At 32.1% G+C, this 19,220-nt stretch overlaps 2 protein-coding genes across 4 annotated transcripts; both read left to right on the forward strand.

Moving 5' to 3' along the window:
- The first annotated feature begins 3,864 nt into the window (after positions 1-3,864).
- On the forward strand, positions 3,865-8,268 carry LOC11426748 (homeobox protein knotted-1-like 3). Of its 3 annotated transcripts, none has more exons than XM_024779161.2 (6): positions 3,865-4,623; positions 5,260-5,380; positions 6,648-6,847; positions 7,098-7,229; positions 7,717-7,853; positions 7,935-8,259. In XM_024779161.2, exons 1-6 carry the CDS (start codon positions 4,102-4,104, stop codon positions 8,011-8,013), a joined length of 1,191 nt encoding a protein of 396 aa, XP_024634929.1. In that variant the 5' UTR covers positions 3,865-4,101; the 3' UTR covers positions 8,014-8,259. The 3 variants fall into 3 exon arrangements, with proteins under 3 accessions (XP_024634929.1, XP_003603329.1, XP_003603330.1); XM_003603281.3 differs by having other exon boundaries at positions 3,989-4,623; positions 7,943-8,268; XM_003603282.3 differs by having other exon boundaries at positions 4,102-4,623; positions 7,928-8,268.
- A 1,857-nt stretch (positions 8,269-10,125) lies between these two features.
- On the forward strand, positions 10,126-19,123 carry LOC11429952 (neurochondrin). The gene is made up of 19 exons (XM_039831825.1): positions 10,126-10,276; positions 10,686-10,761; positions 10,850-11,036; positions 11,119-11,281; positions 12,078-12,214; positions 12,360-12,463; positions 12,571-12,666; positions 13,272-13,365; positions 13,529-13,628; positions 13,713-13,912; positions 14,674-14,765; positions 14,851-14,906; positions 15,626-15,715; positions 15,809-15,908; positions 16,175-16,279; positions 16,366-16,438; positions 17,511-17,674; positions 18,741-18,783; positions 18,873-19,123. Exons 2-19 carry the CDS (start codon positions 10,759-10,761, stop codon positions 18,926-18,928), a joined length of 1,863 nt encoding a protein of 620 aa, XP_039687759.1. The 5' UTR covers positions 10,126-10,276; positions 10,686-10,758; the 3' UTR covers positions 18,929-19,123.
- The last annotated feature ends 97 nt before the right edge of the window (positions 19,124-19,220 follow it).

A 19,220-nucleotide genomic window follows, 5' to 3' on the forward strand; every position in this document is an offset into this window, starting at 1 on the left:
TTTATTTAAATAAATATATATTTGATAAAAGCACTCTCCTACCACACATTTTTTTTTAATCCTCCTTCCACTCATCCAACTTGGTTCCTCTTCTCTTAATTTCTTAAATCAAGACCGATTAGATTAATGTTGGTCATATTATATAGGGTTAATGGTGTTTTACCCCCCTGTAATATAGATTATTTTTGGTTTTCTCCTCTGTAAATTTTTTTTTTTTGGAATACCCCCTAATAGGTCATAAAAAAACAAAAAAAATTCTGCAAAAAAAAAAAAGTCGTTTTTTTATGACCTATTAGGGGGGTATTCCAATTTTTTTTTTTTTTTACAAGGGGGTAAATCAAAAAAAATATTTTACAGGGGGGTAAAGCACCATTAACCCTATTATATAATATTTTATGATCTAACTATTGGATAACGAGTGGTTGGCTTGAGATCTTGGAGTTTGCTCCTCCAAAGATATCAGGTTCGATTCTCTCTGGTGTCAATTTCGGTGGACTAAGTCCATACATAGCGTTTTGCTCTGGCTTTAAACGGGACCCCCGCAAGTGGGTGGTGGGGTTGGTTCCCTTGAATTAGTCGGTTCATGGATCAGATACCAATTTTTTTTTTTTTTTTTTTTAATTATTGGATCACGAGAGTAATCAAGGATCATTACATTGAATTTTGAATAAATCATACAAACGTAATTAGACGTCACATCTTAATTTTAAATTTTAAACATTTTACATATTAGTTCATTAACTAATATTTTGCTCAGCAATCACGTTTACATCTTATCTGTGACTCTTGTATATGTTCATTTGATATTTCTTTGATCAATATAAATTCACTTGATACACATCACTAGGAATGGTGATGAAAAATCTGAAAAAACAAACAAATAGAGAAGATTGAGCGTAAGATAGGACCGCATGATATAAAAAAAGTAGTAATATTTTAACAAATATCTAAGACAATTTTTTATGTCAATTATTTTTTAATTTTTTTTTATTGGTTAAAAATAATGGAGAGATAAAAAGAGGATAACGTGAGTATGAAAGAAAGTTGTTAAAAAATTATCACAAAATAGGTGTAGAAATATCATTTCTCATAAAAAAAAAAAATGATATTTGAACATCCATTTGATGACAACTTTTGTGACAACTTTCTCTCTCATACACACATTATATTTTTACTTTATCTCTCTATTGCTATGATTTCCATATCAATACTACTTTTTCTTTATAAATTATGGTTATCAAATAAGTTGTCATCAAATTGGTTGATCAAATAACATTCCTCTAAAAAAAAATGTCGTTGCAGGAGACAAATTGGCGTGAAGAACAAACATTTTCTCTTGAATAAAAACGAAGGAAAAATGAAAATCGAACATTTTCTCCGAAAAAGTGGGGCAGAAAATGAGTAATGGTCCTAATGGAGTGGACTGGACCCCTTGAAAGTGGGCTCCACAAAGGGGTGGGACCACATGTGTGAAGGGAAGAGTCCGTCCATATTGATTGGGCCGGCGGCAGTTAAGTGATGTTAAAAATAAGGATGGTCCCCACAAAACACGCCACATAGATAGACTTCATCAGCTATTCTAGGCGCGTGCTTCACTTAGATGGTCCCCTCTTTCTTTCTTCCAAGTGGAACAAGTTGTCCAACCCACCTGTGACTTCTCAATGGCCAGGACTATAACTACGTATCAAATCATACTCCTCCGTTCTTTTTTAAGTATCATTTTTGGAGAAATTTTCTGTTTCTATTTAATTGTCAATTTTAAAGTTCAATGCAACAATAAATATTGTTTTACCAACATTACTCTTAGTTATTTATTGAGGAGAGAAAAATATTTGAAATAATATATTAAATGACTAAGATTATTATAATAAAAATATAAATTATTGTATTAGAAAAAGTAACATTTATTAAGTATCTTGGTTTGTTTAAAATGTCAAAAAATGATAGTTAAAAATGAACGGAGTATATCCAAAGATTATACTTATATATGTATAATTCATAATTATAAATAATTCTTAACAAAAGTATATTTATACAAAGAAAAAAAAATAGTCTTGCTAACGAGTGTTTCGAGAAGCTGTGACATTCTTTAAACATGCTAAATTTACTAATTATTCTTTTAAAAATGGCTAAATTTTCAATTTCTAAAGTATTGATTACACAAACTTTCATAAAAATTTTCATTTAAGGTCCTTAAACGGTGTCTGGAGCAATAGTTAACATTTGCCCAAAGAAAAAACATACAAAGAAACTAAGCAACTTGTTGTCTAAACAATCCAAGGAGTCTAGCACAATGAAATTTATTTAAATTCATATCATCAAAGTGTCAATGTTAGCATCCTTAAATTTAGTTAACCCGTAATATTAAAATTTTAAAAATCTAAAAGATAAAAAATAATGAAAATACTCAAAAAAAATTGTCATAACTCATTCGTAGTTAATGATGATAGGCTATGATGAGTTTTTGCGTACTTCTTTGAGGATGAGAAAAACACCACATTTTCTAGTGAGTTGTCGATATTGTAATTCCTCTGCTCCTTTTTATATGAGACAAATAAGTCAATAAACATTTATACATTTTATTTATAATATAGATCAAATATATCAATTTTTACTGACTATTTTTTTTAGATATTTTATTATTTCATTTGTCTCTTATAAAAGGACGGAATGAAATAATTGAATAATTTGTAAAAAGATGTGAAATAGAAACTTATTCTTAAAAAGGGACATTCAAAAGAAAAATTTTACTTTATTTTTTCAAAATTATAATAATGTTGCTAAAAAATTAATTCCCTTCTTTCATTGACCTTAATTTTTAGATCATATAGTCTAGTAGCTAAAAAATCAAATTTTAAAATATACAATATCCCTACCTACCAACATATCCAAGCTCACAATGACGACGATATTTACATCTCTCATCCATTATTAGTAAGTTTTTTTTCTATACTTACTATGATCATCAAAATACAAGTCAACACTTTATTTTTTTCAAAGTCAACACCTTCGTTATATTACATCATACTTCGTATAGTTAAGAATATTTTTTCTTGTTAAGTTTATTAAAGAAGTGGTATATCCTATTGATCAAATATATCAGTATATTCGATAGCTATAAAAAATAGTGATAGAAGAGCAGTGGCGGAGCCCTTTATGGGCTGGGGTGGGCCACAACCCACCCAGAAAAGTAAAAAAATCAACGATTATAGGTCTATTTTGCGAAATTTTATACAATTTTGTGTCGGTTTTATGTTTTGGTTGATCCGAATTTCTGCAAAGTGGTGTAATGGCCCACCCGAAAATTTAAATAATTCAATTATGGGTCTATTTTGCAAGACTTTATACAATTTTATGTCGGTTTTAGGTTTCGATTGATCCAAATTCCCGGTGTAGTGTCCTGGGAATACAGATAATTGGAAACGGATTACTATTCCAAACTTAATTCTTTTTAAGATTTATATTTCGATGAACTGGTTATCACCAATCTTTTCTAAATATGAAAAATGGCCCATCCGAAAAATTTAAATAACTAAATTATAGGTTTAATTTGCGAAACTTTAAACAATTTTTCAATGATTAATTTTTGTGGTCCACCCTAACTTTTTTTCCTGGCTCCGCCACCGAAGAAGAGTGTTTATAAGAAGTATTTATAAACTATATCTCTTTCTTTTATTTTTAAAACAACGTATAAAATGAGTTAATAGTTACGTCAAACATTGAATGTATTGATGTAAGTCAAGTAATTGTTGATTTTTAAACCAAAAAGGAGCATTTTTTTCATACACGTTTTTTTAATAAAAAAAAAATATTTTATGTGATCGATTTGTTTACAAAAGAAAAAGGAAATAGGAGTTCCGGGACAAATTTTGTATTGATATCATCTCAGAAATAAAACCTCTTCTTTACATTTTCTGTCCAATCTCCTTTCTAACCATATTTATTGATACTCCACGTTCACTTCACAGTTCACACCACACACTAGTACCAACTCATAACACTCTCTCTTCCCTCCTTTTTTTCTCCATTTCTTTCTCTCTATTATCCACACCCAACTTTTCCTTCACCATGAATCAATAGATATATTTATATATATATATTATGGCGTATCACAACCAAGACAACCCACTCCACCATTTCACAGAACAACAACAACCAACCTCCGATCCTCACCACTCTTTCCAAACTGCACCTAACTGGCTCAACAACGCCCTTCTTCGCAACCTCGACACCAACGTCAACGCCACTGCCACCAACAACAACAACGGTTCCCAATCCTCCGGTCAATGGCTCTCTCGTCCTATCCTCCACCGAAACCATAGCGAAGTCATCGACGACGTCACCGGCGCCGGCATGAAGGCGGAGGAAAGCGGCGAGGCAACGGCGGAGGGAGTGATGAACTGGCAGAAAGCGAAACACAAAGGTGAAATAATGGCGCACCCGTTGTATGAACAGCTTCTATCAGCACACGTGTCGTGTTTAAGAATCGCCACGCCGGTTGACCAGTTGCCCAGGATCGATGCTCAGCTGGCAGAGTCGCAGAATGTTGTTGCCAAGTACTCTGCCTTAGGACAACAGGGCATGCTTGATAACGATGATAATAAACAACTCGACCACTTCATGGTATTTTACTTTTCTCAATAATAATTACAAAATATTGTGATTTTTTTTTTTTAAAGCTTTTTGCGTGTCAATTAATGGATGGAAATTGATTTGCAAAATTTTCTGTCTCTGTGGGTCGTATTGAATTTGAAATGCTTTCTTTTTCTGTGCAAAACTTCAATTTTAACTCACTTGTATTACTATCCATGAATGACTAAAAATAAGTCCAAAGTAGAATGATGATTAATTATTAATTAAACTTCATTAATTAAAATAATTAAGGAAGCTAATGGTTCAATTTTGACCTTTTGAGTTTGTTTTAACATGAAATTGACCTATTGAGCTTATTTTAAGTGGCATGTTTATGTAGGGAGTTTGTCTTTTATTTGATTTCTACTTTCTTCTTTTAATCACATTATTTTTTTGTATGGCATCTTTTTAGTTTTGATTCTTATTTTTAATTTTCTGCAACAATATTTCTGTGGTCTATGCGAGCTTCCATACATAAATCCTTGCCAATGGAGTGTAATTATGTTTTATTTTATTTTTGTCATGGAATATGATTCCAGTTACTGTAGACACAAATTTTGGTCAGTGCTAGAATTTAGTTTCTGTTGTATGGTTACGGTTTTGAAATTTTCGTCGTTGATGTTGCAGTCGCACTATGTTTTGTTGCTTTGTTCGTTCAAAGAACAGCTCCAACAACATGTCCGAGTCCATGCAATGGAAGCAGTAATGGCTTGTTGGGAGATCGAACAGTCCTTACAAAGTCTAACAGGTACAGTAATATATTCTTTTTCTATTGATTGTTACATCTTAACTTAATAAATAAAGGTTATGCATGATAAAATAGAAATGTAATTTTTCCAAATTTTTGTTTCTTATTCCTAAAGAAAAATTACACGAATAAAGTTTTTATAGGAAAAAATAGGAGTAATATGTGCTGCTGCTACAGTATGTTTTCGGTTCAGTATAGGCCATAGGGTTCTCAGATTGGGATATTATTTATACTTTTCTCATAATAGGAATTATACGGGGTAACTTGTAACCTCATTTTCAAATTTTCTTACAAGGTCAATATTCATTAATGTTCAGTGTAACAATAAAATGATAATTAAGCTCTTAATGGTTGATAGTCAAAGAGGAACATGACTACAGGAATTAAAAGTTTCTTCCTTGTCCTGTATATATGAATTATTTGCGTTAGGGAAACTTCAAATCTTTGTTAACTTTATTAACATTCAAACATCAATCCTATACCAAATACGTCATGAATAATTTATAATGATATAATGGTCAAAATTTCTGTGTTCTAAATGTATTGTATTGAAATGAAGAATGAAGACTTTAGTAAAATAAATAAATAAAAATGTATTGAAGCCGTTATAGTTAATTATACTGTATGGCCCAGTTGTCCTTGTGTTTTTTTTTGACAGAATTGTCCTTGCTCATAGCATGTTATTATGCCAAACTATTATGCGCTTTGAAAGATTAGCTAACTTGTTGTTCATACTAAACAGCAAAAGCACACATCACTTTTTCCAATTGGATATTAATCAATATGCAAAGTTCAGTGTAACAAGAAATAGTAGTAATAATCAAGCCATTAATGGCTGGTAGTCAAAGGAGGAACATGGCTACAGGAATTAAAAGTTCCTTCCTTGTCCCATATGAATTGTTGGACTTTGGGTTAGGGAAACTTCAAATCTTAATTTGTTAACTTTTATTAACATTTAAACATTGATCTTAAACCAAATAATGAATAATTTATTAGTAAGATAGAATGGTCATAATTTCTGTGTTCTAAATGTATTGAAAACATCATAGTTATACTGTATGGCCCAGTTGCCCTTGCTTTTTTTCGACAGAATTGTCCTTAATTTTTTGCATGTTATTTTGCCAAACTATCATGTACTTTGAATATAGATACTTTTTGTAAGATTAGCTAACTTGTTGCGCATAATAAACAGCAAAAGCACACAGCACTTTTTCCCATTAGATATGAGTACTAATTAAAGTGATGTTTATCCCCACATGCGTAACAGGAGTTTCACCGGGGGAAGGTACAGGAGCAACAATGTCTGAAGATGAAGATGAGCAAGTAGACAGTGATGTTAATCTGTTTGATGGAGGTTTGGATGGTTCAGATAATAGCATGGGAGGATTTGGTCCTCTTGTTCTAACAGAGAATGAGAGGTCCCTCATGGAACGTGTAAGACATGAATTAAAGCATGAGTTGAAACAGGTACGGCCCTCATGGATTACATTAAATGTTGAATAGGAAAGCTAGTAATTAAATTAACTACATACTATTTTAATATACTATTCTTCATCACAATTCACAATCATTTCAAGTTTCAATACATTTTTCACTGTCTAGTGAAACTCATATAGGATTCACTTTCACATGAATTAATGTAAGCTAATATATAGTAATATAAATTAAGCGTGTTTCGGAACGTGTATTAGAGATTATATTGTTCTTATTTTTGTAGGGTTATAAAGAGAAAATTGTGGACATAAGAGAGGAAATTTTACGCAAGAGACGAGCTGGAAAACTTCCTGGTGACACAACCTCAGTACTTAAAGATTGGTGGCAATCACATTCAAAGTGGCCTTATCCTACTGTAAGAACTCTATATTGACTTTTACTAAAAAAATTATGAAATCCTTTTTCAGATTCAAAACATACTTAGCCATTTTAGTTTGCTAAGCATTGATATTTTTTCAATTTTTTTTTTTAATGAATTTAATGAATAGCAACATAAATGTCCTTGCTTGTCTATGATCAAGCATAGTGCATGCACATCATGTTTGAATAAACGACTTAATTGTATGTTTATTGTATAAATGTTTATCATATAAGCACAATTATATTTTCATATAAGCGATGAGTTGTTTTCATAAGTTATCTAAGTGAGCTTACGAAAATAAGCTCAAAACATTTTATGGATCCAATCAGTTTCACAAATGTTTATGAGAGCATATAAACTCAAATAAAACCATTCAAAATAGTTCACATGTTAGCACGTATTTTCTGTCTCACAAGTCAAGTCACAACCCACTAATCATTGTTATTTTTCGTTCATCTTCGATATGTGTTGTTCCTTTCAGGAAGAGGATAAGGCAAGGTTGGTGCAAGAAACCGGGTTGCAATTGAAACAGATCAATAACTGGTTTATCAATCAAAGGAAGAGGAACTGGCACAGCAATCCTTCAACTTCTAATGCATTGAAGAGCAAGCGCAAGAGGTATTTCTATATTAAAAAAATAGTCCTTTTCATAATCTTAAATTTGCATGAACTCTGCACCGATCTTGAATTAGAAATAAGTAATGCAGGTGATAAAAGTACCAAGCTCGAGAACCAAAACCTTATATCATGGTGGCAGCAGATCCAACAAAGTAAATGATCGGTGAAAAAAGAATTACATTTTGCTTCTGATCAAGGAACAGAGTTAAAACTGAGATGAGGAAGCTTGAAGGCCTGCAGCTGCAGCACCTAGGATGCAACAAAATGAAAAAGTTTATATATATATCTTTTATCTCTGAAAATAAGATGTTTCTTAAAGTAGTTCTTTAATATTTTTTCAGTCCCAATATTTAACAAATTATCGTCTTTTTCCTTTCAAAAAATAAAATAAAAATTAACGTCTTTATATTTTTCATTATTGTGCATTTTCCTTTTATTTTAAAGAATAAAATAAAATAAAATAAAATAAAGGATTGCTGTTCTTTAGTGCGCATTCGAGTGATTCTACTTTGTAAAGTCATGACATGAGGGTGAAAACAGGGTTCATAAACTCTTACAGTTGTCCTTGGTTGTAGGACGAATATAGTAAGCCTGTGACATACCCTTCAGATTCAGACGTGGTCACAATTTGAAAATTTTGGGTGGTCTGTTTTTATTTTATCTAAAGGTATGATTTTTTTATTATTTTTGATAATAAGGAAATAAAATTAAGCAATTAAACTAGGGAGACATATCCCTCCAGCACCATTATCTAAAGAATTATAAACAAAGGACCTGACTTCAAAATGATATCACCAGCAAACAATGAATATGTTAGCTTCCCTACCTATAGGCCATATATATTTATAGATTTCCTTCTTCATTAGTTAGGAGTCTGTTATGAATTACTTTCCAAAGAAAAACTCAATACTTATTAGGGGTAGGACCCTTCCAATCCCAAACAGTGGAATATAGAGTAGTATGACTATGAAATTCATCAGGATCTTGATGGAGAAATTGTCATTGGTAGTTAGCTACCAAAAAGGCAAATATGAAAAACCGTGAGAAGGAGGTTTAGTAGCTGAATAAGATTGCAAATAGATTGATGCATAGGGTATATTATATTTGAGAGACCATTTGCCAATCACTCTTCAGATATTGTTTAATTTGTCATGCAAGTCATCCATAGTGGGATGATTATCCCCTTCAACACCAGTTTTCCATGGTGTAAAGTCTTGCAACTGTCAACCCCAATAACATACTCAAACTTTGGATGTTTAAAGGCAACTACATCACCCTTGAAATAGGGTGTGGTTAATTGGTTCAAAGTTATTTTGCAGCATTATATATCACAAGTCTAACCTAAATGTGATTATAAAATTGCCACTATATGAAAAAAATTGGAAACCTTAACATGATCAAAGAAAAAATTATGGGATCTATGATTGATTAGATTTACTCATTTGAGCTATCTATATAAGAGAGGTTATGAAAACAACTTATGTCATATTTATAAATTCTTTTCAACATATTTCCATAATTTTTATAGGATAATTTATAGAAATAGTTTAAAAGAAAGAATTTGACTTTACTTTATCTTTATCTTTGTTTATGATATAAGCTGCAAACTAATAAGATTATTCAAACATCACCCTGATATAATAAAGTATCTCAACTATACGGAGTATTATGGATTAGGATCCTCTTACATGAAGAAAAAAAGTGTAAAATTTATGTGAATGATTTCGACGTTTAAATATAAAGTGGGAATAATATTTGGAATTTGAAAAAAAAAAGAATAATTAAAGGCTGGTATATAATTTTTTTTTATCAAGACTGAGATGTGAAAATTGAGAAAACATAATAGATTTAAAAAATGGAACTAAAATATTTTGATACAGAATTATCACTTGATCTTATTAAATAAATAATCGTTATATCTTTATACTCTTGAAGTTTTCACTACACTTTAAAATTGACTAATATTTGTTTGATAATTTATTGGACGTACAAGATAAGTTGTCTTCTCTCTCTCATTCGAGAAGTTTTCTTATAAAAAAAGATAATAATTTTTATAAACATATTTACTAATTTATAAAGCTTATTAAAAAACAAAGATCATGCTATGCCTTTGAGTTTATTTTATTGGAAGTCACAATTTTTAAACAATTAATATTTTCCTTTACAAAAAAGAATTAATATTTTTAAAACTTCATATTAGCAGTTTTAACATTTTATTTTGAGAGGATTATAGTAATTTTAACTTGTACCCTTGCCTTAGCATTGATTAAAATAAAATAAAATCGTCTCTCTCTTGTACGCGAAGGCGCTACACACCGCTACTTGAAGTTGAAGGCGTTATTGCATTGTTTGTTGGTGTTCCAGTTTTGTTTACAGCTGATTCAAACAACGAAAAGAAGCCTTCACAACTTATCGAAGTTTGAGTTAAGGAGCTCTAACCTACAATTTGCGTTAATCAAAACTTCCATTTTTTATTTTACTTTCTAATGCTTCTTCTAGTCTCTTTTGTTTAAGTAAAATCACGTTAACCTGTAAGAAGTAAGAACAAAACAAAAAAGAAAAAAAAAACCGGTAAAAACAGGGGTTTGGCTTTGTAGAACACTTGCTGAAGTTGATGTGAGATATCATGTTTAATTTTTTGAATTCTCTTATTAACTAATTTCAATTCTAGATACTGTTCTGTTGTTTAATAGTAACGCTCATAAGGTGTTTGTGAAAATGCCCCAATGAGGTTAATTCCTGGATTAGAAATTTTAATCCAAATTAATAACTATAGATATAATTTTATCTACTGTATAATTGAATTGATAATACATTCCTATGTTTTTTCAGTTTGTGATATTCAAGTAAGTTCCGAAGCCGACAGTTCTGTTTAGTTATCTGCAGTGCAGACCGAAGCCTTTTAATGGTGAATAGTCTCCCCTTCTTTCTCTACTTTGTTTCCTTTTCTTTCAACACTGCTTTTGATATTTAAAATTTGATTTACGTTTTTGAAGGAAGCACAACAAGAACCGAGTCTGAATCTTGAGGATTGTTTGAAACTACTGAAAGGAGAGCGAGATGAACAACGTCTAGCTGGACTTCTTCTGGTCACCAAGTTCTGCAAAGCCGATGATCACTCCTCACTTCGCAAGGTTTACAATGCTGTTGGTTTTCGCTTTCTTGAACGGTTACTCAGAACTGGTATTTGCTCTTTCATTATTCAATGATTTCCCGCCATATTCAAATCGTAATATATTATTTGACATTATCTTATACTATAAAGGGATGGGAAAAGGAGCCATATCCAGTGATGGGGACAACAACCGGGATGCATATTTGAGCCTGTCGGTTACAGTTCTTGCTGCCCTTTGTCGTGTTCCAGAGATTGCATCCTCAGAAGACATGACTTCCATGATCCCACTAATATTGGAAGTAATGTCCACCCGGTATGATGTTGTTCTTTTATTTTCTTTCACATTACTTAACTTATGCTAATTTTCCCCTCTCACTTTTTATGATTTCACCTATATTAAAAGGGACTTATTCAGCCAACTTAATTACCTCGATTGCATTATATATAGGTGGTTGTTGGTTTAAACATTGTCACTATTGATTAATGTTTAAATTGAAGGTTAACCATGAACTACTACTTTCAAATTATTATTACTAGTACTATTATTTTCTTTATTTTTGTTAAAATATTGTTATTGTTGTGCATTTATTTTCCTGACCCTGTATTAAGGGTTGCATTTATGCCAAACCAAAACTGTGTGAAGGAGAAAGAGTGTTGACAACCGTATCAGGGATTGCATTCATTTTGTATTTTGGTTAAAATTGTTATATTTTGTTTTTGGTTCAAAATTCTCTCTCTTTATCAAGCTGACTAGTCGTGTTAGATTATGTGCTTGCTTTTGCCCTATGATCAGGTTATATCCCATACCCTGTTTGTGGGACAGATTTTAAAAAAATGGATAAAATTCAGTTATTTATTTTCATATGCTGGGTGAAAAATTTAAACTTCTCTATTAAACCTTTATAATGCACACATTTGTTGCTACTACAGTAAAATTATTAGTTACATTACAGGCCTTCTCTTTCGTTGTTGACACTTGACATCTTCCAATGTATGAAAAAAGTGTGGCCCACACATTTATACGTTAGTTTTATGTACGGAAGTCTTTCGTTTTTACTGTTTTGAGGAAGTGACATTTCTTTATTATTTTTGTCAAATATCGTATTTAGATCTGGCTCATCTGTCCTTGAAGAATGTTGCGAGTTTTTATACTTGGTATCAACTGCTTCAGAAAATGGAATCACGAGATTTTATGAATCTAGAGGCATCAAAATAGCTGCATCCCAGTTGCCTTCTATGGAAGATGGTATGATATTTTTGTCTGCTGCACCTGGATAGTTTTTAGTATCATCTAACTGTTGCATATATATCTACAAGTACATGAATAATGAACTTTCATTCCAATGGTTTTGTCTATGCATCATAATTCACAACAATTAAACATTATGCAGGTTCGCATCTGGTGGAAATATCCATTAAACTTTTGCAATCGGTTCTGAGCAGGATATCGTTAGACACAATCCAGAATGATTACTTATCCGAGCTCTCAGTTATTGTGAGTGTGCTTTTAAATATTTGTATTTCAGAGTTTGTGTGTTTTCATTTTGATTTTGTCATCTTGCTTCATGTCAAATAAACTTCTATTGCCTTAATTCTCTACAGGTGGCTGTGGTAGCAAGGCAGTTCGCTATCTTGCATAATTCCTTGAAATTTGATGCTCTCCACCTCCTTAATTCCATTCTTTCTTCAACAGATTCAGTATGTAATATTATCTTAATCTGTTATTCAGTCATATGGTCTCTATAATATTATGGAATTCTAACCTGCTTATCAAAGAAAGCTTTTTCAACTGAAGTATGTCATATGAATTTGGTAAATTTAGAGATGTTGTCTGTGCTAAATATTCATCATGTTGCTTCTGGATAAGAGATTGGATCATATTTTCTGTAATTGAGTAATCTCTTTTGTGATGTAGGTCGGGCATTTGCTTGTTAAAATACTCTCACCTGATTTTTTTTTTTTTAAATTTTGTTTTGTATAAAATAGTGCCTTCCATGTAGCGACCCCACTTAGTGGGATAAGACTTGGTTGCTGATGTTGTTGTGTATCTCTATTGCTCTCTTTTGATTGAAGGCGTGTCCCAGTGTCTGAGAACGACACCGACACTTGTGATTACATCGAATTATGTCACTTTCTCAAAATTTTATCGGTGTCGACGTGCAGCGCCGTGTCCGCGTCTGTGTTTGTGCTTCATAGTTGTACCTAAGTGCCTGTTTTGGTTTGACTGTCTGTATTCTTGGGGAGATTATGTACACATCAATTCATTTTCCATGCAATTAACTTCCAGTTCTTGGTATTTTCAGTCACAACTTCTTCAAACCCTCAAATTACGGCCTCAAGATTGTTGGGTTCCCAATGTCCGTGTTGGTATCATGGCCATTTTGCAGAATCATGTTGGTATGTTTTGACAATTCGCTAAATTATATTTTTTTATACTATTTTACCCTTTATTCTCATTTTCTCTGTTCCATTCATATGTATGTATACTGCAACCTTGATTTAAGCTAAAATGAGGAAACAATAAATTAGATTAATTGCTTAATTTGCTATTCATATGCAGCTCCTGCTGAAAGGCTCCAGGCTCTCATTTTAGCTGAGTCAATGGTTTCCATATTCGGAGAAGATTGGTTGATTAGCCAAGATCCAACTCCAGATAACATGTAAGCTTTGATCGTTAAATGTTAAGGCTTAAGTTCGTGTATTGAGTGCTTGTTGCTGCTTTTTCTCACATGTTGTGGTTTTAGGTGTCTGTTGCTTGTCTTGGAGCAGTCGAGGGTTGAAATTGCTGTTCTTCTGAATGAGCTGGCCTATTTAAAATATGGAGCGCCTCAAGATACTCCAGCTTCTGTTGAGGCGTATTCTCTTAAGCAACGAAATGTGGTTGTTGCCTACTCGTTGGTGGAGAAGATTATAAAACTCATTTCAAATGTTGGTGAAAATGATGGTATATATTCAATGAAATGCAATCCACTTAGCCTTTAAATTCTTTTTTCTTTCTTTCTTTCTACTTTTAGGAAAAATTACAACACAGAAAACGGTCCCTTTGCTCAAATTCAGTACATTTGGGCTTCATTTGTTTTCATAGTGTTGAAATTAAAGGGATTTAGGTAGAGTAAGAAGAAAACAGAGATAAAAGAGACTATGAAAAATACACTTAAGTGTATTGTTGTGATGTGATATGTTATGCCATGTTTTCTAGATACTCTTAACATTTTCAATCTTTGTATTTCTTTCGCATTATGGGCCAAATAGAAACTGAAATTGGCCAGGAGCCAGAGCAAATTAAAGGGATTTGGGTAGAGTAAGAACACAGATAAAAGAGACTATGGAAAATGCTTTTCTGTGTATTGACGTGAGTTGTTATGAAATATTTTCTAGATATTAACATTTTTGCGCTGTGCGTTTATTTCACATTTTGGGCCAAATAGAAACTGAAACTGGTCAAGATATAGGGGGACAGTGTTCAGTTTTTGTTTCCTGTTATCTAGGGTGATGGTTAATATTGTGCAACTTTTAGTTATACTGGTTACTCTTTTCTCCTGCTAGCATCAACTATGTGGTAAATGGTAATGTTTTTATTGCAGTTTTGATTGCTTGAAATGTGATTCTTATCTCACATTTGAGTCTAGTTTTGACAATGTTGAAAGCTGTGGGCTTGTTCTTGTGAATTGGATATAATGTATTTTCATCTCTAATGCTCTATAGGAAACCTCCTCGATGAAGACACACTCACAAAGCTGATTCGACAACTTAATGAGACAATTGCTGTTGTGCTAGAGTATTTAGAAGATGCAAAGGTAATTCTGATAACTAGTTATCTAAGTTTAAGATAATTTTAACACTGAATATATCTCAGCAATGTATAATGGTGAAATTCTACAGGAACATGGCCAAAGGAAAGGTAATGATTTACTTGCTTCGGTGCGAATTATTGGGAGGTATGATCTTTTATATTGCCTCTTTGCATTACTTGTACTTAAGCACTGGATGGATTGGTGCAATGTCATGCATTGATATTTCATTATTCCCTTGAATGATTTCATTCTAATAATGTGTCAAAAACATTTTCATCCTATTTACTAATGTCACACATTATGTTGCATGGAAGTTCCAGCGTGGATAGACATTTTAACATGTATATTGTTCATGACTCGACTAAAATTGTTATTCTATCGAAACATTGTTGCACCAGGAAAGGAAAAACACAAATTTTATGTATTTTCCCAAGGCCAATTGTAAACCGTACAGAAGTCTTTTAAATACTTTGTTGTTTCTCCAATCTCCATGCCCATCTTCCAGAGAAGAGGTGGTTTTTGTCATGGATTAACTATTCTAGAAGCTTATATTAGGTGGAGGTTGAAGGTTGCTTTTATATTTCACACACTCTTCATGCAAGAGCTCAGGCTTGAAATTTAGACCTTGATGGTATGTCAAGAATTGGAGCCTTACAGGTCATAAAAGGATTTCTATCACTGTCACTTCGCGCTTGTATTGTTTTTGTGACAACATTCTCTTATATTTGATGCATAGGGTATATGGTATAAGGGTTGAAACTTGAAACTTGGTTGACTTTTTTTACTGTTCTCTACATCTTTAAACTTCAAATTTTGAGAGGAAATACTATGATTTATGAACTATTATTGTGTATCTGTTTCAGCTATCTTGCAGAAGCACCGCTTGCATCCAAGGAAAAGGTTCAAGATCTTTTAGGGTATATGCTTTCTATTGAAGGTGCAGATGAGCAAAGGTATCTTTAAATAGATAACTATTCGTGGATCTTTTGTTCAATTTGTCTTTTAGGACATCAATAGCTTTTGCTTAGATAAAATATTCACTTCAGGCCCTTCCGCTCTGTCTGCTTTCTGCTACCTTTGTTGTGTCAAATTACTATGGAGGTTGAAGGATGCAAAGCTCTGTGTTTGTGTGGAGGACTTCAGTCTGTAAGTTATTCTCTGGTTCCAATATTTATATTTAATTTTTTATTTCCTCTTCCATTCTTTTTGGTTAGTTTGTTATCTGCACTTTAACTTAAAGGAGGACCTTTAAGAATTAATCAATAGAAAGGTAATGGTTACCTGCTCATTGCGTAACTCTATCTATTGTTAATATTCTAACATGAATTTTGCATTTATTGCCACAAAATCATTTGATAACATTACTAATAAAAGTTTTTTTGTTTGTCTAAATATAATGGGTCTATTTGCAGGTTTTTGATTGCCTCGCTAAATTAATTAGGTCAAAACACCATATGCTTGAGGATGATGGTTGTGTCTTCTTGGCATGTGATACAATAATGAACCTTCTACTTAAGGTGATATTCTCATTATAATAACCTGCTCCCTGTTACTATATTATCTGTGTAAAATCCTGACACAAGTTGCACCTTTTGGACTGCAGAAAGATGAAGTGCAGTTGACATTAGATGAAGCAGCTTTTGTTGATGTTCTTAAAGCATTGGCTTATTGGTCAGGTACTATATTTGGTAGAAGCCATCAGAATGAATGTCATTTTCATTTTGCACTATTATATTTGCTTGTTCGCTTTCTTGTTTATTTGCATATTTAGAGTGATATGTGGACTGCGGCAAATGTAAGGAATGCATTATGGTCAAAATTGTTAAAAGTGCAGATGAACATCAATAACAATAAAGTTCCTAGAGTTTACATGCACTTAGTTATCATTGATTATGGTCAATAACCTTTTGGATATGCTTATTAGTTGGTTTCTACTTATTTTATATTTTTTCCATGATAGTTTACAGAAACAACTTTGTAGAATATATGCGGAATTTCTTCTCCTTTCCTCTTTGATTGTAGAACTAACTTAATTAAGTTTTTTATCCAATCAATCCCTAAAAAGGAAAAACCGGGTGGGTGTTAAACTTCCACACCAATTGAAGAGTAGGGATTTTGGAAATAACCCTTACCTTTTCCTGGGATATTAAGGCTTTGTTTGTGAGTTTGGAGGGGAATGGAGGGGAAGGTTTGGGAAAAAAGGAATGAGCAAGTGGAAGAAATAGAGAAAAATGGGAGGGGAGGGAGGGCTTTGGGGGGTTAACTTTTCTTCATAATACTAATCCCTCCTCATTTGGAGAACTAAAAAATTGTATTAGAGGAGGGTTTTGGAGGGTTTATATGAATTCTTCAAATTTAATCTATGTTGTTATATTATTTTTAAAATAAAAAATATAGTAATCATATGCATTAATTTATCATTCTCTATAAAGCTACTCTTTTAAATTTTTTGAAAGATTTCTCCATTTTCCCTCATATTTTCCACCCCCTCAAAGCCTTTCCTTCCCCTTCCCCTCCCCTCATTTTTCTTATCATGGGATCCAAGAGAATATTATGATTCTTAAAATCGGAAAACTCTCAATGTCTTGGATTAAATGCTTCAAAACATTTAACCATGAAACTAACTTATCCTTCTACTGTTGATTTTGACTCTGGCAAATACCATCAATGTTTATTTGTTTCTATATCGAGTTGAAATTATGAAGTAAATCAGTTGTTTAAATTTTTTTACTGAAACATGGTTTGCAGAAAATACTGATGACATGTCTAGTAGGATGATGGCTACGAGCATTTGCGCACTGATATTTGATTATACATCCGAAGAGGCTCTTTTAAACTATCCCGATTTCAACCATGACACTCTTAGCAGTCTTTATCAGCTCATCGCAAGATGTCTGACTTCACCAAAACAGGTGATCAAATTATACTATTGAATAGGTTCAGTAGATTTTGTTGCACAATATTGGTAGGCATCAGCATCAGCATTAAATTATTTATTTTCGCTTCAGTAGTTTCGTGTCCCTTTTATTCTTCGTAATACTGATTTGTATCAAAATGACCTTCAATCATTATCTTATCTCTCTAGTGTTATCATATGTTCATTCCAACATCATCTTTGATATGCATATTTAGTCAATATTTAAATAGTGGGACTTTTTACTCCATATAGTACAAAAGTTAGTGTGATAAACTTTGGTGATATTATCCTTTAATTATGATAATCCTTTGATGTCTCTTTCTATTTTTTCATCACATCACATATGAAGTCTGATCTAATATTTTAACAAACGAACCATGCTAATTGTTGGTGTTTCTATATAAGTTCGAGTAGGATCACTTTAAACATTTTCCTGCTAAACGTAGATGCAGTCACTTCATTAGATTTTGTGTCCAAGTATTACTATTTACATATCAATCCAATTAGTAGAAGTCACTAAATAAGATAGTGAAAACGTCTATATTGCATTTTAACAATCATCGAAGAAACCTGATTGGTCATTCCTGACCTTGAACTTGATTATTTTCAACTGAATTGTTGTTCCTCTCATTATATTTGAACTGTCTGGGCATCTCATCTGCTAAATTTCCATTGTTTATAATATAGTAAGCTCAATAAAACATGTTATATGTGAATTTTGATCTTCACCATTGCTGAATAAATAAATATATATTCAGCGAGTAAAGCACTGCAATATATCATTGACATTGTTTGAAAATTTCAAGTGTTACCACATTGGTTGAGTCTTTTGACATCATTTTGTTCTCTTATGCATTTTCTACAGTTGGAATGTACATACTCTTCAATTTTAAATAGTCCTTCTGAAAGCTTACTAGATTTTTCCTTTCATCGGAATCGACACTTTTGACCACTTCTTGAACTCTATTCAGAAATTTTATGTTTCAGTGGTGAATTATTTGTAATTGATTTTAATTTCATAATTACTTAAACACTTGGTTGTTTTTTATAATCTATTGCAGGGTACTAACCCGGATATGGATCTATCTGAGATTATCTCTGCTGGTAAATGTCTATTTATTTTAGTTATTAGAACATCAATTAAAGGCTTTTTGAAGGTTTTTTTTTTTTTTAAACTCCTAATTGTTGTGCAGGTTTCTCTCGATGGGCTCATCGGTACCCCCACATCAGAGAGGCAATCAAAGTATGATTTCGATTTTCTGTGTATTAGCTGTACGTGGATGCTTTAACTTTTGATAGCAATGATATTTTTTTTTTTTTTTTTTACGTGATATTGGTTTGTAAAGAGCTTAATTTAGTTTGTTAGTGACACTTGGTGTAAATATCTTTTATTCACACAAATTAAAAATAGAGAAGGATGATATTACTAAATACTCTTGTTATATATTTTATTTTTTCATAAGTTATAAATTCATTTTAAGAGATCACTTATTGCTTTCGTGGCAATTAATAATATTTTAAGTTCTCTTTCCATCAATATA

Source organism: Medicago truncatula, chromosome 3, assembly GCF_003473485.1.
Source record: "Medicago truncatula cultivar Jemalong A17 chromosome 3, MtrunA17r5.0-ANR, whole genome shotgun sequence".
In the NCBI taxonomy this organism is placed as follows: domain Eukaryota; kingdom Viridiplantae; phylum Streptophyta; class Magnoliopsida; order Fabales; family Fabaceae; genus Medicago; species Medicago truncatula.

Bases quoted from the DNA above. Each gene is read 5' to 3' on its own strand.
- LOC11429952 (XM_039831825.1), top strand. The intron at 12,215-12,359 runs GTATGATATTTT...AACATTATGCAG, and splicing joins GTTGCCTTCTATGGAAGATG to GTTCGCATCTGGTGGAAATA. The intron at 17,675-18,740 runs GTGATCAAATTA...AATCTATTGCAG, and splicing joins GTCTGACTTCACCAAAACAG to GGTACTAACCCGGATATGGA.
- LOC11426748 (XM_024779161.2), top strand. From the start codon at position 4,102: ATGGCGTATCACAACCAAGACAACCCACTCCACCATTTCACAGAACAA. The intron at 5,381-6,647 runs GTACAGTAATAT...CATGCGTAACAG, and splicing joins GTCCTTACAAAGTCTAACAG to GAGTTTCACCGGGGGAAGGT. The intron at 7,230-7,716 runs GTAAGAACTCTA...TGTTCCTTTCAG, and splicing joins CAAAGTGGCCTTATCCTACT to GAAGAGGATAAGGCAAGGTT.